We start from the raw sequence: 19,360 nt of genomic DNA on the forward strand, positions 1-19,360 counted from the left end.
ATTTTTCCTCAACATCTGCAAGTTTCTACTTCCTGGAACTTGTAGTTCATGATGGTTTTATTACTGCCAGAGTTACACCGAAAGGCATCCCTGAAACACTCATGGGCCAGGTACAAGGATGAATAATAGCAAAAAGTGAAATGTACAAAACCCATTGTGCACCTGCTTAGCCACGTGCAATTTATAGGGACAGGGTCTCATGAAGTTCCCCAGCCTCTTGGGAGGCTCGTGTGTTATTCCTGCTCTACAGATGAGATCGAGTGTCAGAGTTTACAGGGCTGGATTGGCTTCACCCTTCTGGAAAGGAGGCAGAGGTATCCCAGAGATTCGGGGTGGGGTAGGGGTGAGGGTTACATATGACAGCATGGAGATGTTTTGAGAGCCAACAGAGCAAAGAAAATCCAGGGTGGGTTTCTGCCCACTGACACAAAAGATCTGAGAAAGGAAGGAAGAAGGAATCAAGCAAACAAGGAACGATGCATGTTTTAGCAAGCAGAATGCAGGTGACACTTCAGGTCTGTAGGCCAGGTTTGATGCTTGTGGGTAAATTGCTTCTAAATAGTCTTAGGCCTTCATCTATCAGTTGGAATCCCAGCAGCAGATGAAGTGGCCATGGGCACAAGTCCATCCTGCCTGGGCCACTAGCAGGGCAGTCACCCTGTGCTGTGTGCACATACCTGTGGGCAGGGGGCCCCGGGTAGGAGGAGAGGATGATGACAAGGAAACCTTCGGTCCAGGAAGGGTAGTGGGCCCAGCCCTAAGTCAGAAACCGCCCACGATCTAAAGATCTGCCGTATTTAAAAGTGAGCTCTCTGTGACTGCAGCATTTTAAAAAAATATTTATCGTGTTTTTGAATAAAAATTTGTTCCAAGTGGTTCTTTAAAGACTTTCACATGTTGTTCTGGTCTTAAAAGTGAGCAGCCCTATGCTTTGGGCTACTTCTAAGCAAGAGAACCATGAAATCATAATATGGAAGTGAACATTTATTAGAAGAAGACAATGAGGTGGAAAGAGTTGTCTTGGGAGGGCCTTTGAGAACCAGGAGGATTTTAAAAACCAAGGAGCTGTCAGCTCCTGGGAGTCCATTGTCTGCTGTGAATATTCCCACTCTGTGGAAGGAGGTCTTCCAACCAAAGCAATTCAGGGGCTCAGGTAAGGAAAGTGATTACCTGGCATGACATGTGGCCTTGATACTTCACTCGATGAATAAACACCTCACGGTGACTTCCTCCCTGCGCTCCTCCAAGCTAGAGTTTTAGAATTTTTTTTTTTTTTTAAACAAGAAGTGGAAACATCTGAGCTCTAGAACATGTAGGTACACGCTTCCCAGCAGCTGCCATTTTGAGTTTAAAAAAAAAAAATGTAATCAGCCATTTCAGCCACAGGGCAGTCTTTATTCCCCGCCTATCTTGGTCTTCTGCATTTTCCTTTGACAGCCACTTTCCTCACTAGCCACTTTCTAGAAAACGTGTGATCACCAAGTCAAGAAATAGGGAATGCTTGGAGCTGCCCAAGGAAACGAGATGGGAGGTTCGGGGTGGGTTCTGGCTTAAACATATGAAGAGCAGCTATGTGCTGTAAATTGATTAATTGGAGTGGCTAGAGCCCAGTGAAGGGTACAGAAATGCTCTTTAATTTGAAGATCTGTGACCTCGCAGGACATGACACTTCATTTGTGTTATTAGCTCCTGTGTCTGAAAGGGACTTTTCTTTCTTTTCTTATTTGTTATTTATTTATTCTGTCTTGCACACACACACAAAAATGTGAGGAGTCTAAACATGGCTTCTGGCCAGCTCTCCTGTGAGCTGTCTGAAGTAAAGCTTCCTGTCCCCCCAAACACGACTTTAAGTAAGTTGAGGATAGGAGGTGGTGCCACCGAGAGGCCCTACTTCTCCTCTGTTCACTGAGCCTGAAGGTGAGCCCCATGGCCTCCTAGGACCTTGTGAGGCCTCATGGGCTAAGTTCCCCATTCGTGCTTGGGGGGCTGAAACACCTAGATTTGCTGGCAGAGGGAAAGGCCCTGGTATACTGGAGAAAGAGACTAGCCCCCAAAAGTTCTCTTTCAGTTGTTCTGTCCTGTCTTCTTACTGTCTTCCCGCCACCAAACAGACACACAGTGAAAGTGGAGACTAAAATAATTCATGCTTGGTTTCTCTTGCTGGGTGCTCTGTCCCATTAGTTGTATGGTCAGTACAAAGCTATTTTGTGACATCATATACATGGGTTGTCTGGGAGGGCCTGGCCCTGAGGCTGGCAGACCTAATTCAAGAGAAAGGTTGTGCATTGGAGACTGAAGCTCTGGGATGGAAATTCAGGGTCCTTGGTCCCTGAGTCACGTGGTTTTAAAAGACAGTTTCCAAAGAACAGTTATGTGGCTGCAAACACGGTGAAGGGCACAGCCTTCCAGAAACATAATTAGTGGGTGGAAAATGAGACGCTGACTGCATGGGATTGCAGAAGTCCTTAAACAGGCTGGTGGAGTGTCTAGGATGGGGGCTTGCTGTCCGTCACCTTACTGATATGGGGTGTTGTAACAATGTGCACGTTACACGTTACTAACTTTAATAGTTAGTAGTGGAATTTGTAGCTACTAACCCGGGAGTTTGCAGCTATTAACTTTAATATTGGTATTAAAATCTTCCAGATACAGGGAAGTTTGAAAAAAATAAAATGGGCTTTCCAAGATTGCAGCTTCCTTGTCTTGTGCTGGGTCTGGGATGGGATTCTTGTTCCTTTTTCCTTCCTGGTTTGTGCATCTAACGATGGAAGACAGGGTCTGTCCGCACCTGTCTCTCTCTTGTAAAGCATTAGGAGAGTTCTGGCTGGCAGGGCAGCAGCTTCACTCTGAGGTTGAGGAGGGCAGCCACCAGACAGTGCCAGATGAAAGGTTCAGCCTCCATTTTGTGACTGCCTAAATGATGGACAAAGACCGTGACATGTTGGCTCAGTGCCACCAGTGTCCACTGCAATTTGCTGGTGCTGTTGCCAGAGCCAGAGTCTAACAAATCGGCATTTGCAGCTGTTCATCCTGACTGCCCTGTGGGATTTGGCCACTGACTTTCATTTCTTAGAATTCTGGCAAAGGACTTCAAAATTTCCCAGTGTCTGCCACTTTGCCAGGGGTCTGTGAACGCTGATTTCCACACTGGGGTGTATGTGTGTGAGGACACAGGGTGGGACAGTTGTCACACAGTAGAAGGTGTCTACAGTGCACGAAACAGTGATTTCCTGTGGCTAAAATCCCAAACGTAGTAGGAGTATCACAGCCATTTCTCTTAAAGAAAAAGTGTGGGCCTGACAATAAGTATGATTTTTGTTTTTGTAGAACTTCCTTGAGTCAATTAAGCGTTGTCTGAGTCAGTGGTCCCCAAGGGGAGGAGGGGGCACTTGATAATGTCTTCGGATGTTTTGGCCTTCACTGTTGGAGGATGGAGGAGGCCCTGTAATGCCCAGAACAGTCCTCATCCTAGCAAAGAATTACTGGGCTTTAAATGTGGACAGTGCTTGGTTGAGAAGTCCTGGTCTGGGTGGTTTGGGTGTGAAAAAAGAGTCCTATCTGGGTGAGGTTTCCACCGACTGTCTTCACATAGTTCACCTTAATGTAACTTGTGTGTGTTATTGGAACTAGGCATTGTCACCTGCACCTCTCATCTGACCTCTCAGATGAAGGTAAGAACAAAGTCAGGCCTAGAAATAGAAGTGACTCGCTGGGGTCCAGTCGCCAGCGCCACCTGCACACACATCTTCCTGCCCAGCCTGGTGGCCAAAGACCGAGGCCTGCCCACCTCTGCCATGGGCCTCCAGCTCAGTGGCCCTGCCATCCGGCGCCCCCTGCCACTTCTCACGCTTTTTCTTTCTTTCTGTCCGTCTGTGTCCCCAGGTAAAGATGAGCCTTCCAGCTACATTTGCACAACATGCAAGCAGCCCTTCAACAGCGCGTGGTTCCTGCTGCAGCACGCGCAGAACACACACGGCTTCCGCATCTACCTGGAGCCTGGGCCGGCAAGCAGCTCGCTCACGCCGCGGCTCACCATCCCACCGCCGCTCGGGCCCGAGGCCGTGGCGCAGTCCCCTCTCATGAATTTCCTGGGCGACAGCAACCCCTTCAACCTGTTGCGCATGACAGGTCCCATCCTGCGGGACCACCCGGGCTTTGGAGAGGGCCGCCTGCCCGGCACACCGCCGCTCTTCAGCCCACCACCACGCCACCACCTGGACCCGCACCGCCTCAGTGCCGAGGAGATGGGGCTTGTCGCCCAGCACCCCAGTGCCTTTGACCGAGTCATGCGCCTGAACCCCATGGCCATTGACTCACCCGCCATGGATTTCTCGCGGCGGCTCCGCGAGCTGGCGGGCAACAGCTCCACGCCGCCGCCCGTGTCGCCGGGCCGTGGCAACCCTATGCACCGGCTCCTGAACCCCTTCCAGCCCAGCCCCAAGTCCCCTTTCCTGAGCACGCCGCCACTACCCCCAATGCCCCCCGGCGGCACGCCACCACCGCAGCCACCGGCCAAGAGCAAGTCGTGCGAGTTCTGCGGCAAAACCTTCAAATTCCAGAGCAATCTCATCGTGCACCGGCGCAGCCACACGGGCGAGAAGCCCTACAAGTGCCAGCTGTGCGACCACGCGTGCTCGCAGGCGAGCAAGCTCAAGCGCCACATGAAGACGCACATGCACAAGGCCGGCTCGCTGGCCGGCCGCTCCGACGACGGGCTCTCGGCTGCCAGCTCCCCGGAGCCTGGCACCAGCGAGCTGGCCGGCGAGGGCCTCAAGGCGGCCGATGGTGACTTCCGCCACCACGAGAGCGACCCATCGCTGGGCCACGAGCCCGAGGAGGAGGATGAGGAGGAGGAAGAGGAAGAGGAGGAGTTGCTGCTGGAGAACGAGAGCCGGCCCGAGTCGAGCTTCAGCATGGACTCGGAGCTGAGCCGCAACCGGGAGAACGGTGGTGGCGTGGCCGTGGTGCCGGGAGCTGGCGGTGGCGTGGGTGGTGCGGCTAAGGCGCTGGCGGATGAGAAGGCGCTGGTGCTGGGCAAGGTCATGGAGAACGTGGGCCTGGGCGCGCTGCCGCAGTATGGCGACCTGCTGGCCGACAAGCAGAAGCGTGGCGCCTTTCTAAAGCGCGCGGCCGGAGGTGGCGACCCAGGTGACGACGACGATGCGGGCGGCTGCGGTGACGCAGGAGCCGGCGGCACGGTGAACGGGCGTGGCGGGGGCTTCGCACCAGGCGCTGAGCCTTTTCCTGGGCTCTTCCCGCGCAAGCCCGCGCCGTTGCCCAGCCCTGGGCTCAACAGCGCGGCCAAGCGCATCAAGGTGGAGAAGGACCTGGAGCTGCCACCCGCGGCGCTCATCCCGTCGGAGAATGTGTACTCGCAGTGGCTCGTGGGCTACGCGGCATCGCGGCACTTCATGAAGGACCCCTTCCTGGGCTTCACGGACGCGCGCCAGTCGCCCTTCGCCACGTCGTCCGAGCACTCGTCTGAGAACGGCAGCCTGCGCTTCTCCACGCCACCCGGGGATCTGCTGGACGGTGGCCTCTCGGGCCGCAGCGGCACGGCCAGCGGTGGCAGCACACCACATCTGGGTGGCCCGGGCCCCGGGCGGCCCAGCTCCAAGGAGGGCCGGCGCAGCGACACGTGCGAGTACTGCGGCAAGGTGTTCAAGAACTGCAGCAACCTGACGGTGCACCGACGGAGCCACACCGGCGAGCGGCCTTACAAGTGCGAGCTGTGCAACTATGCGTGCGCGCAGAGCAGCAAGCTCACGCGCCACATGAAGACGCACGGGCAGATCGGCAAAGAGGTGTACCGCTGCGACATCTGCCAGATGCCCTTCAGCGTCTACAGCACCCTGGAGAAACACATGAAAAAGTGGCACGGCGAGCACTTGCTGACTAACGACGTCAAAATCGAGCAGGCCGAGAGGAGCTAAGCGCACGTGGGCCAGGCGCCCCGCACCTGTACAGTGGAACCGTTGCCAAGCGAGAGAATGCTGACCTGACTTGCCTCAGTGTCACCGCCATTTAGCACCCCGCACGTCCCCGGGGCCCAGGGGAGGCGACACTCCAACCTAACCTGTGTCTGAGAAGTCCTATGGAAACCCGAGGGTTGATTAAGGCAGTAAAAATTGTGGAGCCTTTTAACTGTGCAATAATTTCTGTATTTATTGGGTTTTGTAATTTTTTGGCATGTGCAGGTACTTTTTATTATTATTCTTTCTGTTTAAATTCCTTTGAAAGATTTTGTTGGGTATCCATCCCCCTTTTTTTTTTTTTTAATAAAAAAAAAACAGTGGTAGTCTGAGAAATGACTCGCAAGCAATGTAGACGGGAAGCATATCTTTTAAATTATAATTTGGGGGGGCGCTGCTTTTTTGAAATTTTAAGCTAAGCATGTGTAATTTCTTGTGAAGAAGCCAACACTTAAATGACTTTTAAAGTTGTTTACTTTTTTTATTCCTTCCTTTTTTTTTTTTTTTCTGTCCTGAAATAAAAAGTGGCATGTGGTTTTGGGGCTTTTTTTAATTTTATTTTTTGGGAGGGTGGGTGGGTGGATGTACAGCGATAACAATCTTTAAAATTGTAGCACTTTGTTTCAGAATTGGAATGGAGATGTAGCACTGATGACGTCCTGAGTCACAGAGGCCTTTTCTGTGTTGATTACAACTTTCAGGTACTATGAGGAAAACTTTGAGGGGGATGGGGGCACCCCACCCACTCAGTACCCAGAGAAACTGTTTTCCAGGGCTCCTCTGGGAAGAACAGAGAACATTCCCCAATTCTGCATTGCCTGCAGATGCTGCCCTTTCCCGGGCATGTTGCTGTGTCCTCTGCTCTTGGCTGTAGGCGTGGCTGCATAAATGGGCCGAGGCTTCCTAACTGGGTCAGTGGTGGTGGCCTGCAGTGACACAGAACGGAAGGAACCAGCAGTGTTCTTTTCTGGCTTCTCTCTTTTTCCCACTTCCACCCTATAAGCCCCAGGTGTGTGTTGCTAGGAGTGATAATCCGTCACTTCTCGAGCAAAGGCCCTGATGGCGGGTGGGGAAGTTAGTTTTCCTACTCACTGCGCTGATGAGCTGGGAGGGTCCTGTGGGGTCCTGTGGGCGTCCGTTTTCCTGGAGGAGCAAGGAAAGAGTTCCAACCGCAGGTGCCAGCGCTGCTGCCCAGGCCTTTTGTTTTGTTTTTGTTTTTCTCGCAGATTAGGTTGCAAGGTACTAAACATTGGACTGCTCCGATTAGGCATTTGACTTCTGTTGACCCGCACTTTAAAGCTTTTGTTTGCATTTAAATTAAATGGCTTCTAAACAAGAAATTGCAGCATATTCTAGTCTTTGGCCCAAAGGTGGGTTAAACTGTAAGGGACAGCTGAGACTGAGTGTCGGTGTTGGTAAGCGTGGCATTCACAATACTGGCACTATAAAGAACAAAATAAAATAGTAATTTATTGGACGGTTTTTCTACTGCCATTCAATTTGATGTGAGTGCCTTGAAAACAGATCTTCCTATTTGAGTCTCTTGAGACAAATGCAAAACTTTTTTTTTTTGAAGTGAAAAGACTTTTTAAAAAAGTAAAACAAGAAAAATACATTGTTTAGAAACAAAGCCACATTTACTTTAAATTAAAAAAAATCCTGATTGAAGAGAGAGGACATGAAAATGCCATAAGACCCAATCAAATGAAGAAATAAACCCAGCACAACCTTGGACATTCGTTAGCTGAATTATCCTCTGCCCCTTTTGTTTTTGGGACAACGCTGCTTAGATATGGAGTGGAGGTGATTTACTGCTGAATTAAAACTCAAGTGACACAAGTCGCTATCTTTGAATGAAAAACAAAACAAAAACAATTCAGGAACAACGACTAATTTTTTTCTAAAGTTAAATTTAGTGCACTCTGTCTTAAAAATACGTTTACAGTATTGGATACATACAAGGGTAAAAAAATTGTGTGTATGTGTGTTGGAGCGATCACTTTTTTTTTTTCAAAGTTTGCTTAATAGGTTATACAAAATTGCCACAATGGCTGCGTGTATATTGTTTTCTTTTGGTGACGGGGTTTTAGTATATATTATATATATTAAAATTTCTTGATTACTGTAAAAGTGGACCAGTATTTGTAATAATTGAGAATGCCTGGGCATTTTACAAAACAAGAAAAAAAAAAAAAAAACCCTTTTCTTTTTCTTGAAAATGTTGCAGTAAAATTTAAATGGTGGGTCTATAAATTTGTTCTTGTCACAGTAACTGTAAAGTCGGAGTTTTAGTAAATTTTTTTCTGCCTTGGGTGTTGAATTTTTATTTCGAAAAAAAAAATGTACAGAAACTTGTATTTGGGGATTAAAAGGGGGTTGCTACACCATGTAGAAAAAGTATGTAGAAAAAAAGTGCTTAATATTGTTATCGCTTTGCAGAAAAAAAAATCACATTTCTGACCTGTACTTATTTTTCTCTCCCCACCTCCCTCTGGAATGGATATATTGGTTGGTTCATATGATGTGGGCACTTGCTGTATTTTTACTGGAGCTTGTAATTTTTTAACTGTAAGCTTGTCCTTTTAAAGGGATTTACTGTACCTTTTTGTTAGTGAATTTGGAAATAAAAAGAAAAAAAAAAAACAAAAACAAACAGGCTGCCATAATATATTTTTTTAATTTGGCAGGATAAAATATTGCAAAAAAAATTTGTATGTTAAGTCCTATTGTACAGGAGAAGAAGGGTTGTTTGACAATCCTTGAGAAAAAGAAACAAAAGGAGGTAGTTCAATGCTTTGGTTCACAAATCATTTTAGTTGTATATATTTTTGTCGGAATTGGCCTACATAAAGAACTGTTTGCGTTGGGCTTCGATCAGAACTCTCCGAACCTTACACCTGGGCTCCTTAGGGTGGCCGTCACAGACTGCATAGGAAATGCTTTATTTATGTTAGTGGGAAAAATCAGTTTTTGTAAAGATGTCGGTAACATTCCAGAATCCTCCCCCCTTCCTGTAAGAGGCCATCTGTAGGGTGGCAGGTATAGTGGAGAGTGAGCAAGTTACCTTCCTTTTCTGCTGTGGCTACTGTGGCGGTCACCACCTTCACCTCCTGTCCAGCCCTTGAGAACAGAGAGAAATGCAGTGGAGGGAGCTGCGTTAGTCCTTGTGAAACCAGGAAGCAAAGCCTAGTTGAAGCTGGGTCCAGGGGAGCGAGGCCAGTATGAGTGGGATGTGAGGATGGAAACCCTCAAAACCAGGACCTTCCGATCCATGGAGAGGGTTGGCCTGTTTTTTCTTCCCTATGTTGCTGCTTCTTGCTCTGAAACCTCCATCCTGTCAGTTTCTGAATGGCAAGGGCCTGGGATGAATGAATTCGGTGCCTTTTCGTATCTCCTTCCTCTGCATTCCTCTTCCATCCTGTAGCCTCTGTCTGTCCTTTATCTGTTCATTTCATCTTTATTTAATTTCTCTTTCCCTCTTTGTCCCTCCTAACACCCCCCCTCCCTTTTTTTTTTTTTTTTTTTTTGTAAAGCCAAGTAGCTTTAAGATAATAAAGTGGTTTTTTGGAAGAGGGAATAATACATTTTTAACAAATACCTATATCAGGAAGCCAATTTTTTATTTCAGGAAATGTAAGAAACCATCATTTCAGGTTATGAAAGTGTAACAATGCATTGTCTGGGCAGTTCCTTACCAAATGCAGAGATCTTTCTTCCCAGTTGTTCTGGGAGCTTGTTCTAGCCACTTTCCCCTGGCCACTTCCATTTGCAAAATTACAAGGGGAGAGGGGGAGTGGAGACAAAGCTCTGAGGTTCCAGTGTCCCATTCTTGCCCCAAGGCCCAGAGCTGCCCTGCCTTTCCTCTGCCCTGTTAGCTGCTCGGGAGCCTCTCACCAGCTCACACAAAGTCACCAGAATGCCAGGACTAAGCCATCCTAAAGCACAAGGATTGTGTGTCTCTGTCAGCTGCAGAGAGAAGAGAATTTTGCTTCTCTTCTGTGTTTAAAAAAACCCACCCGAAGCAGGTGACCCAGTGAAAGGGCTCTAGCCTGGGTGACCCGGCCCACCTCAGGCTGGGTTCCATACTGCCACAACTGTGCCCAAAGTTGCCCCCAATTGGAACCTGCCACTTGCCATTGGAGGGTCTTTCCTAGGGAGAGGAGACTGGATTTCTCTAAGCAAAATGTGAAAAGTGAGGAAACCAGCCTTTCATCTGGCCTTTCAGCTGAAGGTTTTGTTGAACACAGGCAAACCCGTGATTTTGGTGCTCTTCGTTATCTCAGCCCTGCAAAGCAACGTTCCCATTGATTTCAGTTGTTTGCATTTGTACTGGCAAGGCGAAATATTTTTATTACCTTTCTATTACTTATTGTATGAGCTTTTGTTGTTTACTTGGAGATTTTGTCTTTTACTACAAGTTTGGAACTATTTATTATTGCTTGGTATTTGTGCTCTGTTTGAAAAACAGGCACTTTTTTTTTAATTATGGATAAAATGTTGAGATGACAGGAGGTCATTTCAATATGGCTTAGTAAAAATATTTATTGTTCCTTTTATTCTCTGTACAAGATTTTGGGCCTCTTTTTTCCCTTAATGTCACAATGTTGCGTTTAGCATGTGTCTGCCATTTCATTTGTACGCTTGTTCAAAACCAAGTTTGTTCTGGTTTCAAGTTATAAAAATAAATTGGACATTTAACTTGATCTCCAAACCTTGTCCTTTTCTGTGTCTTTTAAAGGTGGGAAGTGGACGGCTTATTTCCAAGGGTGAACTGAAGGTCTTTCTCCATTTTTATGTTGACCCAAACCCTTAAGCCTACGTCCAAGAGATGAAATAAGGACTGGCCTGGAGCGTGTGATTTATAACATGTTCTCAGCCTGGCTTGTACACTGGAGTCTACTAGGAGCTTTAAAAAATCTCAGTATCCAGGCAGCACAGAGACCAGTTCTATCAGAATCCCAGGTGGGTCCTGGCATTTTGGAAAGTGATCCACACCAATACGTTTGAGAGCAAACGGTTTCAAAGAAAAGGCACCTGGCAGGAATTACAAGACTCAGGTCTGGCTGATGTTTCCTGAACACCTAGTGACTGTTGGGGAACTAGAAATCAGCGAGAAGGACCTGCCCCAAGGGTCTCAGTGGTACTGTGCACTTGGGCAGGTGCCCTTGACTTTCCCCATGGAAAAGAGGGACAAGACAGCCTTTTTAAACTACACAGGAGGACGCCCTTCCCCTCCCCTGCCTGTGCTGAATGTAAACAAAGTCAGAGAAACTTTCTTTGGGGGATTATCAAAAAAAGTCTGACCTTGCAGAATGAAATAGCCTTAAACTTGGCTCTTCCAGAGCTAGCAAGATGGGGATGGAAGAAGGCACTAAGGTACCTTTGGTTGTCTCCTTGTGAGTGAGAGCCAGAGCCTTCCTGAGTGTGAAGGGATTGAGGACCCGCTGGGATGTTCACTAGTCTTTTCTAAGTTTCTCACTCTTAAAGGGACAATGAACTTTCCGCTCAGACCACTCCTGTACTAACCATGAACCGGGTACCAAGGTAGCAGCCAAAGTCTTTGAACACACCGAGCCATGCTTGCTAGGGTGCTCTGTGGGTTCTATCCTCAGAGACAATAAGAGAAACAAAGGTAGCATGTTCATTCCTCTGTGTCCCATCATCATTGCAAACAAGTCACCCTTCTCCCAGGGCGATGTCTCATCACTGGCTGAAAAGGGGTTTGAACTGTTGCACTCAACTGAAGGTTGAGAAGGAGAAGACCTGCCCCGCCTTCTGTGGTCTTAAGGAACAAGAGAGAAAACTTCTTTTCTTCTGGTGGCTTAAACATACAGGCATTCGAGGCTTTGAGTTTCCTGCCCAGAAAGCTGGGCAAATAGCAGAACCAAATGCTCAGGTTTTTTCTGATTAGAACTCACAGGGATGTTCTTTTTGGGGCAAGGGGGCGGGGGGGGGGCGGTGGAAGAATCTCCATCTGGAGGTGGGAGAACAAACACCTGCACCAAGGGTCAGAAATTGCTTGGATGAATGATTAAGGCCCTTAACTACTTGGTACTCACACTTATACCCTGGCCAAATTTGGAAATTACCAGTAGGGCAAAGGAAAGGCTCAATTCAGTTGTCACCAATCATTGGTAACTAGTTTTGTGACCTCGGGTCAGTCCCTTCCCTTTTCTGAGCTTCTGTTACCCCATCTGTAAAATGAAGAGTTATGATGACCTGGAAGGAACCATTCTGCCCTCTGAGAAGGCCCTGATGAGAAGACTGTGTGCTGACTAACAAGCTTTGATTGTATGGTTCCCTTAAGGAAGGTCTCTTGTTTAGGTTATGGAAGTCAGAGTGTGAGTGAGTATCAAGAAGAGAAAATCCCATGTTGTAGCTGGTTGTGAGTTGGGGGTCCTCTGCCACACTTGTGTCACAGGATTTCTGCATTTTCTCCAAGTAGTCCCAGTAGTCTGTAAACTGCTGGACAGCTCACTCTGAGCTCTAGGTCCAGCAATTAAAACTGGAAAATCTTGTCTGCTTTGGAGATAAAACTTGATGAGTAGAACTTTTTATGTTAATGTAATGGAAATATGCAATGAATCTCTTGTAACTTTCAAGCCAGGGAGGATGAAAATTCTGACTTTCTGGTGCAGGTGAAGCCTTAGTCACTAATTGACTGACCTGTGTACTTCTCAAAACAGCTTTATAGGATTCTGATTCCAGACCATCTAGGATGATTGAAAGAAGTCAAAACAGGTTGAACTTGGAAGTCAATTTAATTCCCAAAGCAAAAGCTGAATTGAATGTCAGAACTGGGCACAAGAAAAGGTCTCTGGCCTCATCTTTACCCTCAAGGAGAAAGACATGATATGAAGCAGGACTTTGGGGCAAGGGTAACATAGGCAGCTAAAGGAAGAGGGGGGAAATAAATTAGGGAGAAGGAGGATTAGGGAAATTGGGTAGTTCCTGGAAAGATGAGTAAGGATTCACCAGGAAGATGAGGCAGGTGAGGGAGAAATGGTGCATTGGGAAAAATGCTCAGAGGTTGGAGCACACAACAGAGAAGCAGCCCACAGGGAAGCAGAATCCAAGAATTGACTGGGATCCTTAAAAGTCATTTGGTATAACCCATCTCACATAAGAATCTTCTCCCAAACCCTAAAGTACAGTACATGCAACCACTTAATCGTGGTTCCCTCCATCTATCCATCCATCCTCTCATCTCTCCATCCATCCATCAACCACCCATTTTATCCACCCGTCATCTCATCTATCCATCCATTCATCTGTCCAGTCACCCGTTCACAAGTTTATTCATTTAAAAAACATATATCCAATGTCCATGCTTTGTCAGACTCTGATGGGAACTAGAGGTAAGTAAGATTCCTCTGCTTTCCGTTGAAGGACGGGACCTCCAGCCATCCATTCAGTTATGTGTTTCACTTTACCCTCTGGAATTATCACTGGGTGCCCCAAACTTTCAGACCTGGTGGTGCAATTCCCGCATTGGAGTAAGTCCCTCTGAGCTGGGAAGGCAGCAAGGGGGCAGGCAATCAGGTCTTTGGATGGGGGCGTAGGGTCCAGCAGGACGCTGAAGGAAACATTTAAGCACTTCATTTCAGAGGAGGAAACCATCCCTCTGTACCCTGCGCCACCCTCATCTCCTTTCACTGTGGTTTATTCCTCATAGGCTACAATGAAAGTGAAATTCTGTAAACTTTTATAATAAAAAATTTTAAAGTAAAAAATGTCCACTTTAAGACACGTCCCAGGACGTGAGCTTAGAAGATCTAGGTGGTGGTTACTTACCTGTCCAAATCCCAAGACACAATACTGATGCCGGTTTGTCATTAATAAGGTATTGTGTGTGTGTGTGTGTGTGTGTGTGTGTGTGTCTCACACTGAACTGTAGGCTGCAGTTTACAACGGCAAGGCCATTATCTCAGCAAAGCAAGGAGCCACTGGGGTGGGGACAGAGGTACCTCTCTTTCCTTCTCTTCTCCCAGCCCTTCTTCCTCCTTTCCGTCAGCAAGATTGTACAAAGCACCTACTTTGTGTCCTATGGTGCAGCACAGAGGTGACTGTGGGCCTGTGGGAAGTGAACAAAGGAAATTGAAAGGTAGTCCACAAGTGACGCTCCAGACTCCAACCACCTTCCACACTTGGCACGGCCTGGCCCTTTGCCTGAGTTTGGAGTATAATCGAGGGCTCAGTTTTCTCCCCTGTATCAGGTTTCACTGCAATTTCCCTCTTCCATTTGGAAGGCTCTGGGTTAGTGTTTATGAAGACCCCAGTGACGTTCTGAGTATTTGACCTGATGATGTCATTTTTGTGCTAATTGCATATGAAGTGTGCTAACCAGTGATTTGAGAGAGAGGGAAAGCTCGGTTTCTGAACATGGTCACCAGCATTTCATTAAATACTTTATTCAGTAATTGGCATTCTTCCTCATTCCATTGAGTGGGCCAATAGAAAACAATAAAATATAAATAAGCAGCAAAACATTAGGACCAAAGAGACTAACAGATATGGGAAATGCATACACTCATGTAAAAATAGAGCCTAGAGAAGAAGGCTCTTAAATATCGCTAATCCTTAAACTGTAAATTTGAATCTAAGCCAATGGGAAAAAAGAAAGGTAGGCACACTGCTTATTACTCATGAGGTAGATGACATCCATGAGAGTATAGTTTCAGAAGCAGTCTCCCATTCAATAAGAGAGTGAATGGCGAAGGAAGAGCTTGTTTATTACAGAATATTTACATCCACCTGAAAGGAAGGGACTGGAGATTTTGGTAATAACAGGAAAACTGTACATGAGATAATGTTAATTTTCAAAAGGATAGAAAATGGTCACACACAAATTACCTAGCTAAATGTGAACCAGGTGGAGACACTGGAGGGGGAGAAGCCTGGCCAAGAAGGGGTTCTCCCATCTTCTACATATTTGCAGGGAGTTTGTCCTCTTGCCTTTGCAACTGAAAATACTCAAGTGAATCATGTACTGGACAGGCTCTTGAAAATATTTCATTGACTGTTCCCATCTCTTGGGGCCATTTGTTGTAGCTAATGGTAACTTCATAGGACATGTGTGTCTGAGCAGAATCACCCTTGGGTGGTGTGGATCACCTTCCCTATCCTATAACCTAGCACTGATCAAATAGAAGTCTTGGGCTTTTTTGTTTGTTTAATCTCTGAAATACTTCCTCTTCTAGAAAATTATCCTAAGAAATCTGTAATTCAGCCAATGATATAGCCATGAGGATGGTTGCTGTAGCTATCTTTATAATGGCAAAAACTGGAGATAGAGATCGTGCCCAATAACATGAAATTTGATGAGCTATCGATCAGATAGTCAGACAATGGAACATGCAGCAGTTATCAGAACTAATGTTGTTGGGACAAGTAGAGTGGCAAGAAGAAATATTCATGATGGAGAGCTATGTTTTAAAATAAGCATGTGCCAGGGGGCATTACATACATGGGATCTCATGAAGATGCATGAAGTGGAGGGTGCCCAGAGGATATGGATGGGGAGAATATGGTGACTGTCTCTGGATTGCATCATAGTGGGAGTCCTCTGGCTGCAAGAGGAGGATGGATGTCACAGGCAGGAGTAAAGCAGGGGCCATGCAAGGAGAGAGGACAGTAACTTGGATTTAAATTGAAAGCAGTGGAGATGGTAAAAAGAGCTTTGATTCAAGATCTCTTTGGGAAGTAATAGAGAGTGTCTATAATTTGTGATGGACTGGGTATAGGTGTGAAGGAGAGAGACGTATAGAAGGCCCATGATGGGGTGCAGGATGGATGGCCATGTACCATCTTAGTGGAAGACTAGGTATGATGAGGTGGGGGGGAATGGAGGGTGAGAAGAGAGAGGATCAAGAGTTCTCTGTGGCACAGAAAGCTAGTGATGGCAATTAGTTAAATATTGACAGCATCATCCTCAGCAGGCCATTGAGAAAATTCAAGAATTCTTGTCTGCAAAGCAGTAGCACAGTGTGGTCACCTAACAGCAGACACTCTGGGTGCAGTCTGCCTTGGTTATAGCTTGGCCCTGCCTCTTACAGGCTGTGGCATCTCAATCCAATTATGTAATGTGCTTGTGTCTCAATTTCCTCATCTGTAAAATCAGGGATAACAATGGTGCCTACCTTGTAGGGATATGAGGAGGATTCAGTTAATTGCCACTTTCAACCTTCTTGGTATTACCTTTCCTTTCCCCGTGTCCAGATCTAGAACAGGGTTCATTGTAATGTTATATATGTATTTTTTATCTGCCATTGATGCCATTTTGTAACCACTTTCTAGGAGTGGTTACAAAAAGAATTATTGTCATGAGAAGAAACAGACAAGTTGCTAAAGACATCCTTCATTGAATTGTTGGCCATCAATCGAACACAGCAGTTTTATAGTCTTGTTCAGCTTGCTCCATCGCTCACCTTCTCTTGTTGTTTTTTCTGAGGACTCATGGATCTGATCCCTTGGTAGTTTGTGATTTAAGATTGTGAGCTCATCTTTGTGGATTCCCCCTGGGTGTAGCTGATGGATTCTGGTTATGAAAATGTCCACCAGAGCTTTCATGGCTGCATCTGTGGGCACCAAGGACCTTTGGCTAATCTGAAGGGAGTGTCAGTCTAGATCCCACACAGGCTTGGTCCTCAAGCTTTTAGTTCCTGCAAGGGACCCGGTAAGCAACACTCTTCCTGTACTGCTTCTTGACCAGCATGGCTTCTCTTCTTCTGGTTTTCATGCAGGGTTTCCATGCATGGACAGATCTCCACATGGACATCAGAACTCTCATTCTGACTTCCATTTTTAGGTCTGACTCATGAGCTGTGGAGTCAGCTCTGGTTTTCCTCTCTCTGGCTTTCAGGGATTTTCCTTCTCTTGTGTTTGAATACACAGTACACACATGGATACGCATGGGAGGGGGCAGCTCCAGAGGTGGCTGCCAATCTGCTCTGCCTACTCTGCCTTCTCTAGAGAGGCTGGAAGACCTGGCAGGTGGCCTCCTGTGTAGTGATCTCCATCATGCCTCTTGATTCTCTCTCCTCACTCTCACTTAGCCTGGCAGTCCCTCTCCAAGTGCCCCTCCACCTCTGCTCACCAATGTGAGCACATCTCTTGGCAGGGCCCTGCTCCTCTATACCTTGCATCCCACCCTGGGTCATTTCTGGGGCTCTAGGGAAGGATATGGCCCTAATCAGAGGGCCAGCTGCCTCCAGGAGAAAGCATACAGGCACCCTGAACACCAGAACACTGGATTAATCCGACAGTTTGCATTCTTTAACTGTCAGGACATTCGCCCACGAAGCTTGAGAAAATACAGCTTCTCTGTTTCTCCGGCACAAGGAAAGGCTCTGAAGAGCTTATGTTCCAAGCAGAAAATGACGGCTACATTAAATAAACCCCCAAATGATGGCAGTTCCCATCCCCCCATCTGCCAGGCAGATTGTCCCTCAGATGAACCCTAGGCTCTTTCTCAGATGGTTTGGCTTTTCTTTGCTCATCCTTCTGGATGTCCTTCGGAATGTCCATTCCTTTCTATTCAAGCCCTGTGGCATCTGTTGGTCAAGGTTGATGGCATCTGCCTTGTATCCCATACCTCCCACAAACCAGGCTGGGCAGTGCTTCCTTATCTTTGACACACATGCCTCACACAGTGACCTGTGATTTTCAGCACGACAGGTCCTGGAGAGCTTGTGAGTCTGAGAAAGGAGGAGGTACTTGCTGGACCCTGTGGAGGTAACACCCACCCTCAGGGCCACAGAGCCCTGGTTAATTAGCTGTCCTCTCTCACATGCCCTGCTAGCTCAGCATGGCAGGAAGGGCTTCAACACCAGGAAACAAGAGCTCCAGGGGCTGCTCCTGGCCTGACCTCTCTTTTGCTGAGGAACTCACCTTTGTAGAGCTCTTTGGGGTTCATCTCCAATGTACCCATGGCCTCTATTTTGGGTTCCATCAAGAACTTCCCTCCTGGGTCCTGGAGGCCTTCTGACCTGTATTAGACCCCCATTCAGCTTCTTTCAGTGTGACCACTCTGTGCCTCAGTTTCCTCACCTGTAAAATATGAGTAACAGTACGTATCTGCTTCATCAGTGAGATAACTAAATAAGATCTGGTAAGCTAAATCTCTGAGTGCGCAGAGCAAGCACTCAATAAATGCGAGTGTGTTGGTCAGAGTACCTGTTGTAACCAATAATCCCCAAATCCCAGTGGTTTGGCTGAATAATGGTTTGTTTCTTGTTAATATCATAGTCCCAGAAAGTGGACGGTGGGCAGTTTTTTATGTGGTTGGTCAGAGATTCTAGTTCCTTCTCTCTGCTGCTGTCTTCTAGAGCTGTGTCTTCTAGAGCTGTGTGGTCCAATTATGGTAGTAGCCAGCAACGATTTACATTTAACTCAATTAAAAATCAATAAAATTAAAATTTAGTTTCTCAGTTGCCCTCACTCTCACTTTGAGTGCTCCATAGCCGCACACAGCTGCTGGCTGTCCTATGACAGCAGGGACACAGGACACTTCCGTTATCACAGCAAGCTCTGCTGGATAGTGCTGATCGTGGATCTCTTGGGGGAAGGAGGGGCGTCTCTGCTGAGTGCTCTGCATGGAGGAGGCCAAGGAGGGTCTCAAGCCGAGGCTGTCATGGGCCAGGCCTGGGGGCGTGAATACCTCTTCTGTACTTGCTGGGCCGGGAGGCGGTGACATGGCCCCAACTGAATTGAGGGAAGCTGCAGAGTGCTTTGGCATGGCCTACACATTCTTGTTACCTGGATTCAATGTGTGCAGTGCCTTTCCTGGTACTCTATCTGTGTCCCAGCTCACCCTTACCCCTTCATCCCACACGGTCCTGTCGGAGGCAGGGCGCTGGCCTCTGGATGCCCTGGAATCTTCTTTCTGGAGTTTCTTCCCTCCATGTCTCACTGGCCTGAAATGGACCCCATGGCCATTCCTGAACAGTCTCTTGACCAGAAGAGTGCCATGTGTGACTGGCTATGGCTACTGCCCAAGGTGGGATGGGTGGGAGGAATGTGGGATCAACTGCCTCAGTACCCCCAGCACAATGACCTGCTAGGGTCCTGTACTCTGCTGAGCATTGGAGGTGCCTATCTGACCTGGGCATGGTCTCTGCCCCACAGGGAATTCACAACCTTGAAGGGAATCCTACCAGCAAACTGAATAGGCACAAGTACCTGGCACACACGTGGATCTGGACAGGGTCCTTGAGGCAGTTAACTGAATTGCATAGAATTTCCAAGACTCTCACATGGGGTCTCATGAGCCTTGTTGCTTAAGGTCAGCATGCTCGTGTTTTGTGCTTTTTCGGTTATTGGTCACCTCCGATTGTCCAAAGGAGCAAGAAGGGGTTTGCTTTGCCAGTGGTGATTTCTCCTTTCTTGTT

At 47.3% G+C, this 19,360-nt stretch overlaps 1 protein-coding gene across 5 annotated transcripts in view; it reads left to right on the forward strand.

Moving 5' to 3' along the window:
• Nucleotides 1–6,523, forward strand: part of Bcl11b (BCL11 transcription factor B) — an 89,648-nt gene extending 83,125 nt beyond the window's left edge. For all 5 annotated transcript variants that reach the window (XM_074067187.1, XM_074067184.1, XM_074067183.1 and 2 more), the window contains one exon: nucleotides 3,883–6,523. In XM_074067187.1, coding sequence (XP_073923288.1) covers nucleotides 3,883–5,933 — 2,051 coding nt within the window. In that variant the 3' untranslated portion in view covers nucleotides 5,934–6,523. The remainder of the gene's footprint in view (nucleotides 1–3,882) is intronic.
• The last annotated feature ends 12,837 nt before the right edge of the window (nucleotides 6,524–19,360 follow it).

Source organism: Castor canadensis, chromosome 3, assembly GCF_047511655.1.
Source record: "Castor canadensis chromosome 3, mCasCan1.hap1v2, whole genome shotgun sequence".
NCBI classification, from domain to species: Eukaryota; Metazoa; Chordata; class Mammalia; order Rodentia; family Castoridae; genus Castor; species Castor canadensis.